Source organism: Rana temporaria, chromosome 9, assembly GCF_905171775.1.
Source record: "Rana temporaria chromosome 9, aRanTem1.1, whole genome shotgun sequence".
Lineage (NCBI taxonomy): Eukaryota > Metazoa > Chordata > Amphibia > Anura > Ranidae > Rana > Rana temporaria.
The window spans coordinates 69,784,460-69,799,040 of NC_053497.1; the positions used below are offsets into that span (position 1 = coordinate 69,784,460).

General features: G+C 45.5%; 1 protein-coding gene across 1 annotated transcript in view; it reads left to right on the forward strand.

Moving 5' to 3' along the window:
- SLC9A6 (solute carrier family 9 member A6) overlaps window positions 1-14,581 on the forward strand; it is a 99,947-nt gene that overhangs the window by 10,364 nt on the left and 75,002 nt on the right. The window contains exon 2 of the mRNA XM_040323738.1: window positions 10,572-10,771. Within this exon, the coding sequence (XP_040179672.1) occupies window positions 10,572-10,771 (200 nt within the window). The remainder of the gene's footprint in view (window positions 1-10,571; window positions 10,772-14,581) is intronic.

A 14,581-nucleotide genomic window follows, 5' to 3' on the forward strand; every position in this document is an offset into this window, starting at 1 on the left:
AACCGCGGTTCTCTTGAAGGGCAAGAACACACAGTGACGTCATAGCGTATGACGAGCATGCGCTTGTCACATTCGATGCTGTCGCCGCCATCTTGCTTCACTCTACCTATGCCGTGGAAGCTACTGCGCATGCGTCAGTCATTTTGAGCATGCGCAGGTTTCCACAGCGACAGGTAAGTATACACACTCTGGGGTTTATCGTCGGGAAACGGGCCGACAATAACCTCGACGAGAGCAGGATCTCTATTTTTCTCGTCGAGATTCTGGCCAGATTTCCAGACGAGAAACCTGAAGCCTCGTACACACGCTCGGTTTACTCAGCAAGAAAGCTCTGCCAGCAGTTTTCTTGCTGGTTCTTGCCAAGAAAACCGAGCATGTGTACGAGGCTTCAGGTTCTCAAGCCAAGATGGCGGTGCTGGGGACCGAAAGATCGGCAAACAACTGACCTGGGCGAAGACGTCGCTGGGCTCCTGGACTGCTGAGTACTTGTTTATTAAAGGCCAGCAGCTACAGTATGTGTAGACGGGTATACTTTTTTTTTTTTTTTTTTTTGAACATCGGTAAAAACCTGAACTAAAGTGACACTAAATATCTTTATTCTCATGAGATAGACTTATCAGCTGAGAATGGACATGGATGGATCAAACTTTAGAAGGTCACTGTTGATTTGGCCAGATTTAGATCTATTTATGAGTGGCGGAGCTATAGGGGTTGCTGCAGTTGCACTTGAGACTGGACGGACCCTGCCGTTCTGCCACTGTCGGGGGGGGGGGGGGGCCAGCAGTGGGGGAGGTGCGATCGGCAGCTCTATGGTGCCAGTGGGCTCTACCAGGGGCTTGTAGATTTCTTTCCGAGTGTCCAGTGTATACAGTGGAGAGGCGAGGGGTTGGGGGGGGCTCTGACCCGAGCAGGTATCGGTTTCAATGAGTCGCTCTGCTTGTACACAGTTGCTGATGCATGCCGGAGTCAGAGGCCCCTCTCCTCTCCGCTGTATATGCTCGGGAGAAGAACTACAAGCCCCAGGGAAATCCCCCTGCCTGTGGACACCATAGAGCTGACGATTGTGCCACCTCCCACCTTCATCAGCCAGGTACACGTGGAACCTCTGGAAGATGGGGGGGAATCAGCTGTCTGGGACCCTGATGTAAGGAGGGGGGGCTTTCTCAGCACACTAATGTAAAGTAGGTGCCCTCTGGGGACCCCAATGTAGGGGGAGGCTGTCTGGGGACCCCAATGTAAGTGGGGAATGCGCACACACGCGTATGTATATACATGTGTATGCCCACCCAAGTGTATGACTTTCTTTACTTCGCTGCTATGGGCTCTAGCCCGAGATCTTTTGTAGACCACGCAACAACCCTGGTGGGGGCCCTTCATGGTTTCTTGCACCGGGGCCCTGGAGATTCTAGTTGCCTCTGGTAATGGGGTGCGGTTCACAGTGTGAACCTAGGCTTACTCCTCCACTGCTTACTGACAATAAAAACCAGACAAGTTCTTGATGTTTTCAAAGATCAGTACACACACTGTAACCACACATAGTGACCGGACACTGGTATCTGAACCGTACAATTACATGCCCATGGGATGAACCTAATTGACTTTGTATAAGTCCCAGTAGGGACTTTGAATACATTTCTCAGATCCATATTATTGTAACTCCATATAAGCCACAATGTATCCCCCCTAATAGTCCCAGGTTGGTGCACAGACATATGACTAAAACTGATGTCTTGGGTCACGGTATTTCTTCATATTGTGCAATGTGTGATAATTATCTTCTCCTGTGTGGGATCACTGATGTTCTGTTGTTCACAAATGACCTTAAACGGTATAATTATGGTGTGCTTGTAGTATCACATGGACAATATCAGCATCTTATCAGTGCCATAAACGCGCTGCTGAATGATATCGGCATAGTCTTATTGCTGCATAACTGAGATCTCACTTCTTTCATAAAGGGGAAGATGCATACAAAACCTATTGCAGTAAAAATGTTTTAAAAGATACCGCTCTTTGTGCACCTTTTATATACAGTAAAACCTTGGATTGCGAGCATAATTCATTCCAGAAACATGCTTGTAATCCAAAGCACTTGTATATCAAAGCCTTTTTTACAGGGTATAAAAGAGAAAAAAGGCACCTCCTAAGCGTGGCAATAAGTTGTTAAATGTTGTACCTTCATTAAATGTAACCATATTGCTACAATTGGAGGCTCCTCTCTTCTTTTTTTATACTTGGTTGTGACATGACGCTACTCTTATATTAAGCCATCGCTTGTATATCAAGGCAAAATGTATTAAAACATTTTGCTTGTCTTGCAAAACGCTCTCAAACCGAGTTACTCTCAGACCAAGGTTTTACTGTATGTTTTTTATTTGGTTGTTGATTAGAAATGCACAGGGTACATTGTAGTATGTTAAAGCGGTTGTTAACCTACAAAAAAAAACATTCCTTTAAAGCATGAATAACTGCACAGTGCTAGTGCTGTGTAATTTGCCCCCCCCTAGATTCTGCCCTCACCTGTAAACTGACCACGGTATATCATGGCTGCCGAGCCCTGACACCGTGGTCAGTGTACATGCCTCTGTCATATGCAGCCCTGCTCTCTGCTCACCTTTGTTTCCTCCCCCCTCCCCTCCCTGCCTGTCAGCTGGTCTGTGTGAGCCGCCTCTCCCCTCCCCTTGTAGCACCGCTCCGAACAGTGCACGCAAGCACTGCAGCCCCACTGCTAGTATAACCTGTAGTGTATGTACTGTGTGCCTTTTTTTACAAAAAATGTATACACTATACACCTGATGTATACACTACAGAGTGAGATGTGAGCTCGGCCCCTCCCTAGTACATGCATCAGGAGAGTGCAACGGGCGGTTATACTACAGGTTATACTAGCAGTGGGGCTGGCGGTTCTTGTGTGCGCACTGCCTTAACAACCCCTTTAAAGCGGAGTTCCACCCAAAAGTGGAACTTCTGCTCATCTTATCCCCCCCCCCCTTTGGTGCCACAATTGGCACCTTTCGGGGGGGGGGGAGGATACAGCATCAGCTGCTGGTGCCGACATTGTTGGACTCCAGGACAGGTAAGTGTCCACTTATTAAAAGCCAGTAGCTGCAGTATGTGTAATGAATGAATTAATGAAAATATATATAATTAATTTTTATTTTTTTATTATTTATTTATTTTATCTGCCTAGTTTGTACATGCATAAAAAAAATCAATTGTTGGGATCACTTCAGTCATTACTGTCATAGTTATAGCATGCCATTTGCAGTATGTAAGGCTGAACTGCAGTACACTTGATAGGCTCCTGGTGTAGCTCTTACTCTCTCGATCTAGTGTACAGGTGATTACAATTGGTTAAAGTGGTTGTAAACCCAACCACACATCTTGCACCTACAGGTAAGCCTAGATTAAAGCTTACCTGTAGGTGCAAGAAATAGCTCTTAAACCTACATGGTTTAGGAGATATTTACAGTAATTACAGGCACCGAGGTCTACGGCGCATGTGCGCCGTAAACGATGGCGCAGGTGCACTGAAAGTGCAGTTTTTTTATGAATGGCATTACCTGGTTTAATGCCGTATTCCTGCGCGCATGCACGGGAGTGACGTCATCGCCGCTCCGGCCAATCACAGCGCCGGAGCGGCGAAAACAGGAAGTATCTGTGAGGACATGGCGGCGGGGAACGAGGAGGACTTTGGGGGCTTCGATTTCAGGTAAGTGCCACATAATGAGCTAGTATGCATACTAGCTCATTATGCCTTTCTCTTGCAGGTTTTAAAAAAAAATAAAAAAATATTTTTTAATGCAGCTGCACATGGAAGTGTGACACGGAGACAACACACACCCCCTCTTTGCTCCCCCTGGGTCCAGATTCGAAGCTCTCTGCTGGCTACCAAGCCTACAAGCTATCCAGCTATTTGAGCCATAACAGAATCTGGGACTCGGTTCAGGGACCCTAGTCGGAGTTTCCGTTGCCGTTCGCCAACTATTACCTTTACAAATCGTGCATTAGCCAGAAGTTTTCTACCTCCATATACCATGATGTTTTAAATAGCCTTTCATATGCCTACTTGGCTGGTTAGGTAACAGCATTGTATATGCCACATATTGATTACCAACGGTCTGTTCCACACATTGCTGCAGAGACCTTTTTTACCTACCGTTATGCTCCTGATGAAGCGTCCTGAATGCGAAACATGGTGAGTAAAAGCAACATCCATCACTCCGCATATCCAATCCAGTCCTAAGGATTTAAAAGTCTTTGTTTACCTTCTGGTGCTGTATGGTTTTGTCTATACGACCATGTGTGCATAAGTATAAGCTTTTATGTAATATGTCCTAAATTGTGTACTGTGATAATATGCTGATTCTGTACCGTTTTGTTCAAGTTCTGTATATCATAATTTTTTCTTGGTACACCCCTTTTCTGTGAATAAATATATTTATAGATTTTCTACAATATTTACTTGTACTGTCAAAAGTCCATTCCATTAGCCTAGATTAATCTCCAGTTGCATATTATCGGGACGTTGGTACACTTTAACATTGGCATTCACAGCTTTTAGTCGCCCTGTGGTTTATGCACTTTTTCTCTAGCAAGACCCATTTAAAGGTTTTATATATCGCCAACAGTTTGTTTGCAGCGCTTAACAAAATAAAGGCAGACATTACCGTTACATTACAATTTGTTACAAGAGGAATCGGAGGGTCCTCATTAGAGCTTACAATCTAAAAAGGGAGGGTCAATTGATACAAAAGGTAATGGCTGTGGGGATGAGCTAATGGAGGAAGTAAAACGGTGTTGATTAGAAGCAGGATAGGCTTCTTTAAAGAGAAGATTTTTCAGGTATCGTCTAAATATGAATAGATTAGGGGACAGTCGGACAGATTGGGGTAGGGAGTTCTAAAGGATGGGAGAAGCTCTGGAGAAATCCTGGAGATGACAAGGGAACTAGAGAGTTGGAGGTCTTGGGAGGACCGAAGAGAGTGGCTTGGTTGGTATTTTGGGATTAGGTTAGTGATGTAGCTGGGGGCCGAGTTGTGGATAACTTTGTAAATTATTGTTCGTACTTTGAATTTATTCGTTGGGTGAGTGGGAGCCAGTAGAGGGATTGTGTATATTCAACTGTGACAGGCTCTTCCCAAGCCAGCACCTTTCAGTGAAAGCCACCACACCTGTATATTGAAACCTTTAGCAGCATTTTTTCTTTTTCTCTTCCTGTGCAGGTTCACAGTGGTGGCAGCTCCACTGCAAGGGGTGATTTTAATTTTCCCTGGAGTCAAACCTGCCATACACTAGTAGATTTTTTTTTAACATCTATATGGACATTCTCATACATTTCTCGTACGTTTGAGGAACTGAGAAATGTTAAGCTGTCGTCAACTTTTTTTTTTTTTTTTAAATTGTACCTACAGCTACACAATAAGGCTTACCTGTAGGTACAGTGAATATCTCCTAAACTTGCAGTGTTTTGGAGATAATCGCACTAGATGCAGCTAGTGACGTCACTGGTGCATGCTCTCTGAAGGTCTGGCATTCCATCCTGGATCTTCATAGTTTGGTGCCCGAGTCAAGGGCTCCCATGCGCAGGAGTGACATCAGTCTCGACCACTCACACAGCCGGAGCTCGCAGACCCAGAAGGAAGACCAAGGCTTTCATTCCAAGATAAGTGTTTTATAATGTGCTAGAATGCAATGCATAATTGCACATTATGCCATTGCTTGGAGGGGATTTTTTTTTTTTTACTTTGTGTGGTGTACTACAGATTTTAAGAGGTTTTCCACTTTGTAAAAAAAGGAATTAAGTTAGCAGCTACAAATCCTTTAGCTGCTGACTTTAAATAACAAGACACCAAGTGTCCAGCGCTGTCTCACCTGAGCTAGATCCCTAGCCTTCATGATCCCGGCGCTGGTATCTTAAACATACTGCTTATGGCTTCGCAGCTGGCTGCCAACTGCACATGTGTAAGCCACTCCGCACTTTGTAAATGGTCCCACAGTCTTCTGGGACCTGTGACGTGTCCCAGAAGACTGCGGGAAGAGGGAGAGGAGAATCTCTGCTTGGATCACCTAGGCGATCCGAGTGGGATTGTAAAAAAAAAAAATAACCTGCCAAATGTGGCAGAGGAGGGAAGGAGGAGGACTTAAAGGGATTGTAAAGGTAAAAAAATGTTTTCCTAAATGGCTTTCTTTACCTTAGTGCAGTCCACCTTCACTTACCTCATCCTTCTATGTTTGCTATTAAATGTCCTTATTTCTTCGGAGAAATCCTCACTTCCTGTTCTTCTGTCTGCCGTCCTGCCGTCGGCCGGGTCCTTCCTTTCCCACGCCGAAGCGGTATTTTCGTCAGGGCCCACGGGCAAACCCTCCCAGGCTGACAAAGGCTCAGCTGGGGGATTAAAACGTCCCTGGGTGCGTAAGCCGATCACGCTGGCACTCAAACCCACCAATGTATGTAGCCTTCCCCCGCCCGTCTCTGGGGGTCTGCGAGGTGGTCTCTTTAGAGTACTAGAGAGGGTTCCTTCCTATCCACCGAACAGATTTTTTTTCCCCTTGTGTCTCCCTCTCCTTCCGGCTCATCGGTCTGCCCTGGGGCAGTGTGGGACTTGCTAAGCTGTGGGGTAATTTTACCTGTCCTACAGGACAAGAGGTTTGAGGGTTTCTATTCGAATCTGTTCTTGGTCCCGAAGATGGACGGGGTCCGTCCGATTTTGGGCCTCAAGCCCTAAACGTCTTTGAACGTTGGGTAGTTCCGCATGGAATCTCTTTGTTCGGTGGTAGCTGTCCCCATCCAGGGGACTTTCTGGCGTCCTTGGACATCAAGGACGCATACATGCATGTCCCATTTTGCGCAAGTCAGAGGTTTCTGTGCTTTGCGATGGGGAGGACCACTGTCAGTTTGTGGCCCTATCTTTTGATCTGGCGTCCGGCACCAAGAGTTTTCACCAGGGAGCTCGCACTTACCAGGTGCTGTAAATCCTGTCTACTGATCATTGTCCTAGTACTTTGGGCGATCAGGATATGCCTCTCCTCGTGGCCGAGGAGGTTGCAATGTCGTCCGATCTGGATTCAGCCAGAAAATGCCACGGCCGTGGCTTTGGTCTACCATCAGGTATACTGGCAGGCGGACTACCGGAGTCACCAGAAGCTGGACCAGGGCGATTGGTCTTTGTACTTGGAGGTGTTTCAGCTCCCTTGCAGGAGGTGAGACTCGCAGGGCATGGATCTCCTGGCCACTCATCTCAACCGCAAGGTGTTGAAGTTCGTGGCCAGGTCTAGTGATCCTGTATAGATGCGTCGGTTAGGGTTTCCCATTGAAGAATATGGCTAGGACTGAGGAATTGTGACCTCCCCCAAAGGTCACAGGGTGTGGCTGACCCACCCCCACCAAAGTATACCGCCTACCCCAACTAAGTCGGGGAATGAACAAGTCGGGGAAAGCGCCTTGATGCTCGCGGCCTTTTCCCAGGATCGCGGCGAGCTGTGGGCAGGATGTTTTAGGCGAGGCCGCGGCTTCGGCCTAGTCCTCGGAGCGCCGGTCCTATGGAACAAACTTTTTTTTTTTTTTTTTTTGCCCATGTCCACCTTCCAAGCCCCCACTCGCCAGGACGCTATTTCTAGTCGCATGGCATGGTGACCGGGATTTGTCAAGCCTTGTACTAGGCTTTAAAGCAAACATTCTTACTAGTGTATGGCCAGATTTAGGCTTTTAATAGATTTGGGGTTGGGCTTGATGGTCTTCAATGGCAGATCTCTAAAGGTCAGCTCTGTAAGTATAACTTTATTTACAACTTGTCTTCATCACCTTCTCTTCAAGTTATTCTTTAATTTTCAAGAGTTCCTTTTGTTCATGTTTTCCTATATCAATGAACCGGTTTCACTACTGTCCTTATTAAAGTATACATTCGAAACTACAAGGTAGAGCGTGGCGTGATTACAGCAGATGCAGCAAACTTTAAATATAGATTTTCTTGTGAGGTTTCTAGAACTGTAATTTCATTTTCTCCTGTTGGTTTGAAGCTTTATTATTTTTTGTCTGCAGAGAATTGTCTAGGATCTATCATCAAGCAGCCAGTAGAAGCGAAGTCCTATTTTCCATGGCTGTACCTGGTGACAACTAGTTTCACTGTATTTTCTCAAGTGCTGGAACGGTGTTGTCTTAGTGGAAGTTGTTTTTCCATTTTCTCCCATCTACGGTGTTACTTTGTACATAAATTCAGTTATTTTTTCCGTTTCCAACATGTGACTTTTAAGCTATTATATTTTTTCTTTTTTTTTTCTTTTATGTGGTGTGAAAATTGCTCATGGCGTCAGTCGCCCCTTTACGTGGTTTTCCATTATAATACAGAGTTGGTTCAGAGGGAAACCCAAAACTATGCTGTAGGGCAGGGGTGGCAAACTCAAATTCATCGGGGGCCGCATCAGCAGTATGGTTGCCCTCAAAGGGCCGGTTGTATAGGACTATGCATCTACTCTTTATTATCATAAATAATTGCGCTACGTACACAGTGGATGGGCCAGGATTACGCTACGTACAGAGTGGAGGGGTCAGGATTGCGCTACGTACAGAGTGGAGGGGGTCAGGATTGCGCTACGTACAGAGTGGAGGGGGTCAGGATTGCGCTACGTACAGAGTGGAGGGGGTCAGGATTGCGCTACGTACAGAGTGGAGGGGGTCAGGATTGCGCTACGTACAGAGTGGAGGGGGTCAGGATTGCGCTACGTACAGAGTGGAGGGGGTCAGGATTGCGCTACGTACAGAGTGGAGGGGGTCAGGATTGCGCTACGTACAGAGTGGAGGGGGTCAGGATTGCGCTACGTACAGAGTGGAGGGGTCAGGATTGCGCTACGTACAAGAGTGGAGGGGTCAGGATTGCGCTACGTACAGAGTGGAGGGGTCAGGATTGCGCTACGTACAGAGTGGAGGGGTTAGGATTGCGCTACGTACAGAGTGGAGGGGTTAGGATTGCGCTACGTACAGAGTGGAGGGGTTAGGATTGCGCTACGTACAGAGTGGAGGGGTTAGGATTGCGCTACGTACAGAGTGGAGGGGTTAGGATTGCGCTACGTACAGAGTGGAGGGGTCAGGATTGCGCTAGTGGAGCTCGCGATCCCACCCACCCGCTCGCTGGGAAAGTGCTGCTGCCTGTTGTCTTAGATTTGCCGCAGTGAGGTGGGGGGGGGGCCTCTGCTTGGAGGCTTGGACCAATCACAAATTCTCAGTTTCACCTTCTTTGTCATGGAATACCATCTTCGAGAAATGTAACCCCCCCATCCCCTTAAAGTGATTGTAAAGTCAGAAGGTTTTTATCCTAATGCATTCTATGCATTGATAAAAAGCCTGTGTGCAACAACCCCCCCTATCTACCCAGCAATGTCCGCGGGCGCCTTGGCCATCCAGGACTCTACCTCCTGCTTGTCTGAGACACAGCAGTGGTGGTGGCATTGGCTCCCACTGCTGTCAATCAAATTTTAATCAATCAGGAGAGGGGGTGGGGCCAAACCGCAGCTCCATCTCTGAATGGTTACACGGAGCTGTGGCTCTGCTCGGGTGCCCCCATAGCAAGCTGTTTGCCCTGGGGGCACTCGAGGTAGTGGTCAGGAGAACCGAAGAGGGACCCGAGAAGAGGAGGATCGGGGCTGCCCTGTGCAAAACCACTGCATGGAACTGGTGAGTATAACATGAGATATATATATATAAGTTCGGCTCTATACGGCGCCTGCGCACCGACGTTCGGCTTCTTTTGGCAACTCGTAACGCGTAGTATGCGACAGTCGGAAGCCTGTCAATCAGATAGGAACGCCCAGTCCCGCAGAAGACATACCCGGAAGTGGCGGTGAAATAAGGTATGTACGGGGAAAAAAAAAAAACAGCCGATTGTCATTAGGACAACTCGGCTGAATGTAATGTTAAAAACATTTTTTTTGGGTGAACCTCCACTTTAATAAATTTCATATTATCAGACATACTGCACTTAGGCGCATTTTTTCTTTTTGTTTGGGCCTTTAATCACCTGTTGGTATCAGACTGCAGCTCTCATCCAGGTGCCACCTACAATGGGGCCAGACAGATGGTAATGAACTTGAAGACGAATCCCCGTGAGATCAATCTCAGTCACTGATGATACCGACATCACTCAGGACACACCATACTGTACCGTGCAGCAGCCGATAGTTCGCGCATAGGTAGTAATTGGTGGTGATGCGCATGACCCATTGACACATAGAAAAGCCGAGCAAGGATCTCTCTGCACCTGGGTATTTGAATAGACAACCTCCTCCTTTTTTTTTTTTTTTTTTTTTTTTTTGTTCTTTGATATATTTTAGTCAATGAGCTACTATGACCATGTACGAAGTGTTTCCACATGTGTTGATTTTGTTCCCCACGGGTTTCTGTGTGCTGCAACAGAGAAGACGGCCACTGACTCCTGGTTTATTACTTTGTATAGCCAGAGTTGTACATGTCTAGTGGTACAATATGTTATTGGAGAACACCTGTAATGTTCATTTTAATATGTTTGAAAATCAATAATCCTATGCTGCTTGTAATCATCAAACGTTCTGATTTCCAGGCCTCATCGTTGGAGTGGTGCTGCGATATGGTGTCCATGTTCCTAGTGATGTCAACAATGTAACCATGAGCTGTGAGCAGGAAATGAGCCCAGCCACACTGGTAGTGAATGTGAGTGGCAAGTTCTACGAGTACACCCTGAAAGGGGAGATCAGCTCTCAGGCGCTGAACAACGTCAAAGACAATGAAATGCTGCGGAAGGTGAGACTGGGTGGATGGTGGGTACATTATGGGCATGTATCAATGAGCCTCCTGCAGCACGCACTTCACATGTAAAAACTGGTTAGTCGCTGTACATTCTGCAGTATTAATAACTTCATTTTATGTGGTAGGTCCGTTCTAATCCTCGTTTTACAACCTTGTTTTTTCATATGATTAGGTACATATGCACCACAGGCAGGCTCTGTCTGGCTGCAACCTGTTTAGAGATGTCTAATTTTGTCCAGAGAAGTAACCTAGTTACATATTTTACTTGTTAATGTTGAGCTATAGATGAGTGCACTGACATTCTTCAGTGTGTCTGGATAAAGGTAATGTATTAAAATAAATGTTTGTCAAGTAGTAGAAATATGATAACGGAACTAAAGTGGTTGTAGAGTAAGGTAAAAAAACTTTCTGTATGTAGCATCCCCTGAAGCCTCCCTAAATACTATACATACCTGAGCCTGATCTCATTCCAGCAATGTGCACGAGAGACTCTCTCGCTCCTTATTGACTCTGATACAGCAGCAGGAGTCATTGGCTCCCACTGCTGTCAATCGGAGGCAAGAGCCGAGCCGACTCGGGAGTGAGCATGTATGAGTGCCCGCATAGCAAGCGGCTTGCTATGGGGGCACTCATTGTGGGGTAGAGGAGCCAGGATTGCCAGCGTGGGACCCCAGAAGATAATCAGGGCTGCTCTTTGAAATTCCATTGCACAGCGCAGGTAAGGATAACATGTTTTTTTAAAACAAAAGAATTACCTTTTAATATTACTGCTCAGAATTGTAAACTAGCTGTGTGACTATATTTGTGTGTTTTTACATATAAAACAAAAAGTTCATGTCTGGTGTGTTGAATTACAGTTATAATTGAATGTTTGTTTTTACAGTGCCTTGAAAAGTATTCATACCCCTTAAAATTTTCCAAATGTCAATGTTGCAACCAAAAACGTACAATGTATTTTATTGGGATTTTATGTGATACGGGAATTCTTATGGCTTTCCTTCAACAGTGGCTTTCTTCTTGCCACTCTTCCATAAATGCCAGATTCGGATGGATTGCACAACTATTAGTTGTCCTGTGGACAGATTCTCCCATCTGAGCTGTGGATCTCTGCAGCTCCTCCAGAGTTACCATGGACCTCTTGGCTGCTTCTCTGATTAATGCTCTCCTTGCCCAGCCTGTCAGTTTAGGTGGACGGCCATGTCTTGGTAGGTTTTCAGTTGTGCTATTCTCTTTCGATTTTTGGATGATGCATTAAACCGTGCTCCCTGAGATGTTTCTAAGCATAAAGGCTTGGAAAATGTGTGTGTGTGTGTGTGTGTGTGTGTGTGTGTGTATGTATATTAGTATGTGTGTGTGTGTATAACCTAACTGTGCTTTAAACTTCTCAACGCACAACTTTATCCCTGACCTGTCTGGTGTGTTCCTTGGCCTTTATGATGCTGTTTGTGCACTAAGGTTTTCTAAAAAAAACTCTGAGGGCTTCACAGAACAGCTGTATTTATACTGAGATTAAATTACACACCGGTGGACTCTATTTACTAATTGGGTAACTGAACACAATTGGTTCCTTTAGATTATAGTTAGGGGTATCAGAGTAAGGGGGCTGAATTCAAATGCATGCCGCACTTCAAATATTTGTAAAGAAATGTGAAAACCATTTATCATTTTCCTTCTACTTCACAATTATGTGTCACTTTGTGTTGGTCTATCGCATAAGATCTCAATAAAATACATTTATTTTTTGGTTGTAACATGAAAAAATGTGGACATTTTCAAGGGGTATGAATACTTTTTCAAGGCACTGTATATCACGTGTGGTTTTCAATGTGAAGTATTGCATTTTAACTGTTTTTTGCATGTTTGTAAAATGCTTTTCCTAAAGAAATTGGTTCATCTAGCTTTTTTGTGTGGCTATGCATGTTGAAACGCAATGGTCTGCGCTTTTCATGCCCTGCCACTCATTCCTACAGGTATGCTAAACCAGTGTTTTCCTGGTACAAAAAGGTTTGACGGAATTAAGCAATCGCAGAGTTAATAAATACAAGATACAGGGCGTACTACAACAAACGATCACACCTTGGTTACAAACCGGGACAATTCAATATGCAATTCAAAAAATAACAGGGTTCAAGATGTGTGATAAGCAGCATCATAATGTATTGTAAAAAATTTCTCATATCGATATTTTGCCAGAAGATTGAATACGGTTACCTTATAAGAATGTAATCAGTAGGTGAATAGGGGCATGCTCCATTTGAAAGATTAGCAATGCTTAGGTGGTACAAAACTGAAGAGAAGGGAACAAGGAGGTAGTAAGAGTTAGGCCCCTTTCACACGGGGCGGATGAGTAATGATCCGCCCCGTGAACCTCCGTATGCTCAGCGGGGATCGCTCCTTTGATCCCCGCTGAGCCGGCGGATGACAGGGTGGTCCCGGCACACTGTCTTTTCCGTCTGCAGAATTGGAAGAATGCGGAGGCGGGTGAGATCATGTGTCAGCAGATGTTCATCCGCTGACACCTGCAATCTCATAGGGACCAATGTATGTCCCTTTTTCATCCGCAGACGTATGGATGAAAAAGCGGACATACGGTCCGCAGGTGTGAAAGGGGCCTTATAGACCTGGAGGAAGAAGAAAGGGGGGGGGGGGGGGAAATGGGTGTACAGTATTTCTCAACCTTTTTTCAATCAAGGCACCCGTTGCAATTCTGAACACTCCCAAGGCACCCCATTCTGAAATTTGGGTAACTAATATTTTTATATAACGCATCAACATCCACGTACTTAAAACGTATTCTTCCACAGCAAATACGCCTTTGCACACTGGTATTCCAATCTTTCTTCGCTCTCACTCCTCTCCCTCGCTCAGCTAATGTGATTCCAGTGCTGACAGAGGAGCAGAGGAAGGGCAAACAAGTTTGCTGTGCAGATGTCTGACATCTTCCTCAACCAATGACCTTGTTGGTACGCTGGTGGCTGGAAGGTTGTAGTGAAGCTCAATGAAAACCTGTGACTTTATATAACTAAAGGGCAGGCTTCATAGGCGTGCGCACAGGGTGTGCCAGGTGTGCCCAGGCACAACCTAATCACCTCCTGCAGTGAAGATTCCCCCTGCTGCCCGGTGCCCCCTCCAACAGCATGGCAGGCTTCCCTCCTATCCCATAGGCTACTGCAGTGGGCACACACACACATGATATTTAAGGATGAGTGGGGGAAGGGGTAATGTCATTTACCGGTCCCTTCCCTTTCTGAATGAACACAGTGAGTTTGGTACCGTGTTTTTGAGCTTTCAGGTGCACACCCTAATGCTACAGGCTGCGCACACCTATGGCAGGCTTGATCCTCCTGCTGGCTTTTTATACAATTTTTTTTTTTTTTTTTTGTGACCCTTTTTAGTAATTTTGCCATGGCACACCGGAAGAAACCCAAAGGTACCTTGATTGAAAAAGTCTGTACTAAACTATAGCTTGCAGGCTTATTTCAGAGTTGTGTACACATCAACACATAGTTATTGTATGTGTTAACTTGCTAAAAAAAATAAAAACGTTAACATGCTTATTCTCCTGCAGTGATGCATGTGTTTTGCACAACAGTTTGTAAATAGGCTGCATTGCTATTTGAACAAGCTCCCCTGATATGAATGCATTATCTATATACATTTTTGTCTGTTTTAAACTAGTGCGGCACTCTATATTTTAAGAAGTGGTTTTGCATATATTACAGTGCAAACCATGCCTTAATAAGTGGAATTCATACTCGAATGCCTGTAAATCAATCTCAATAACTGTAAGGGCTCTTTCACACG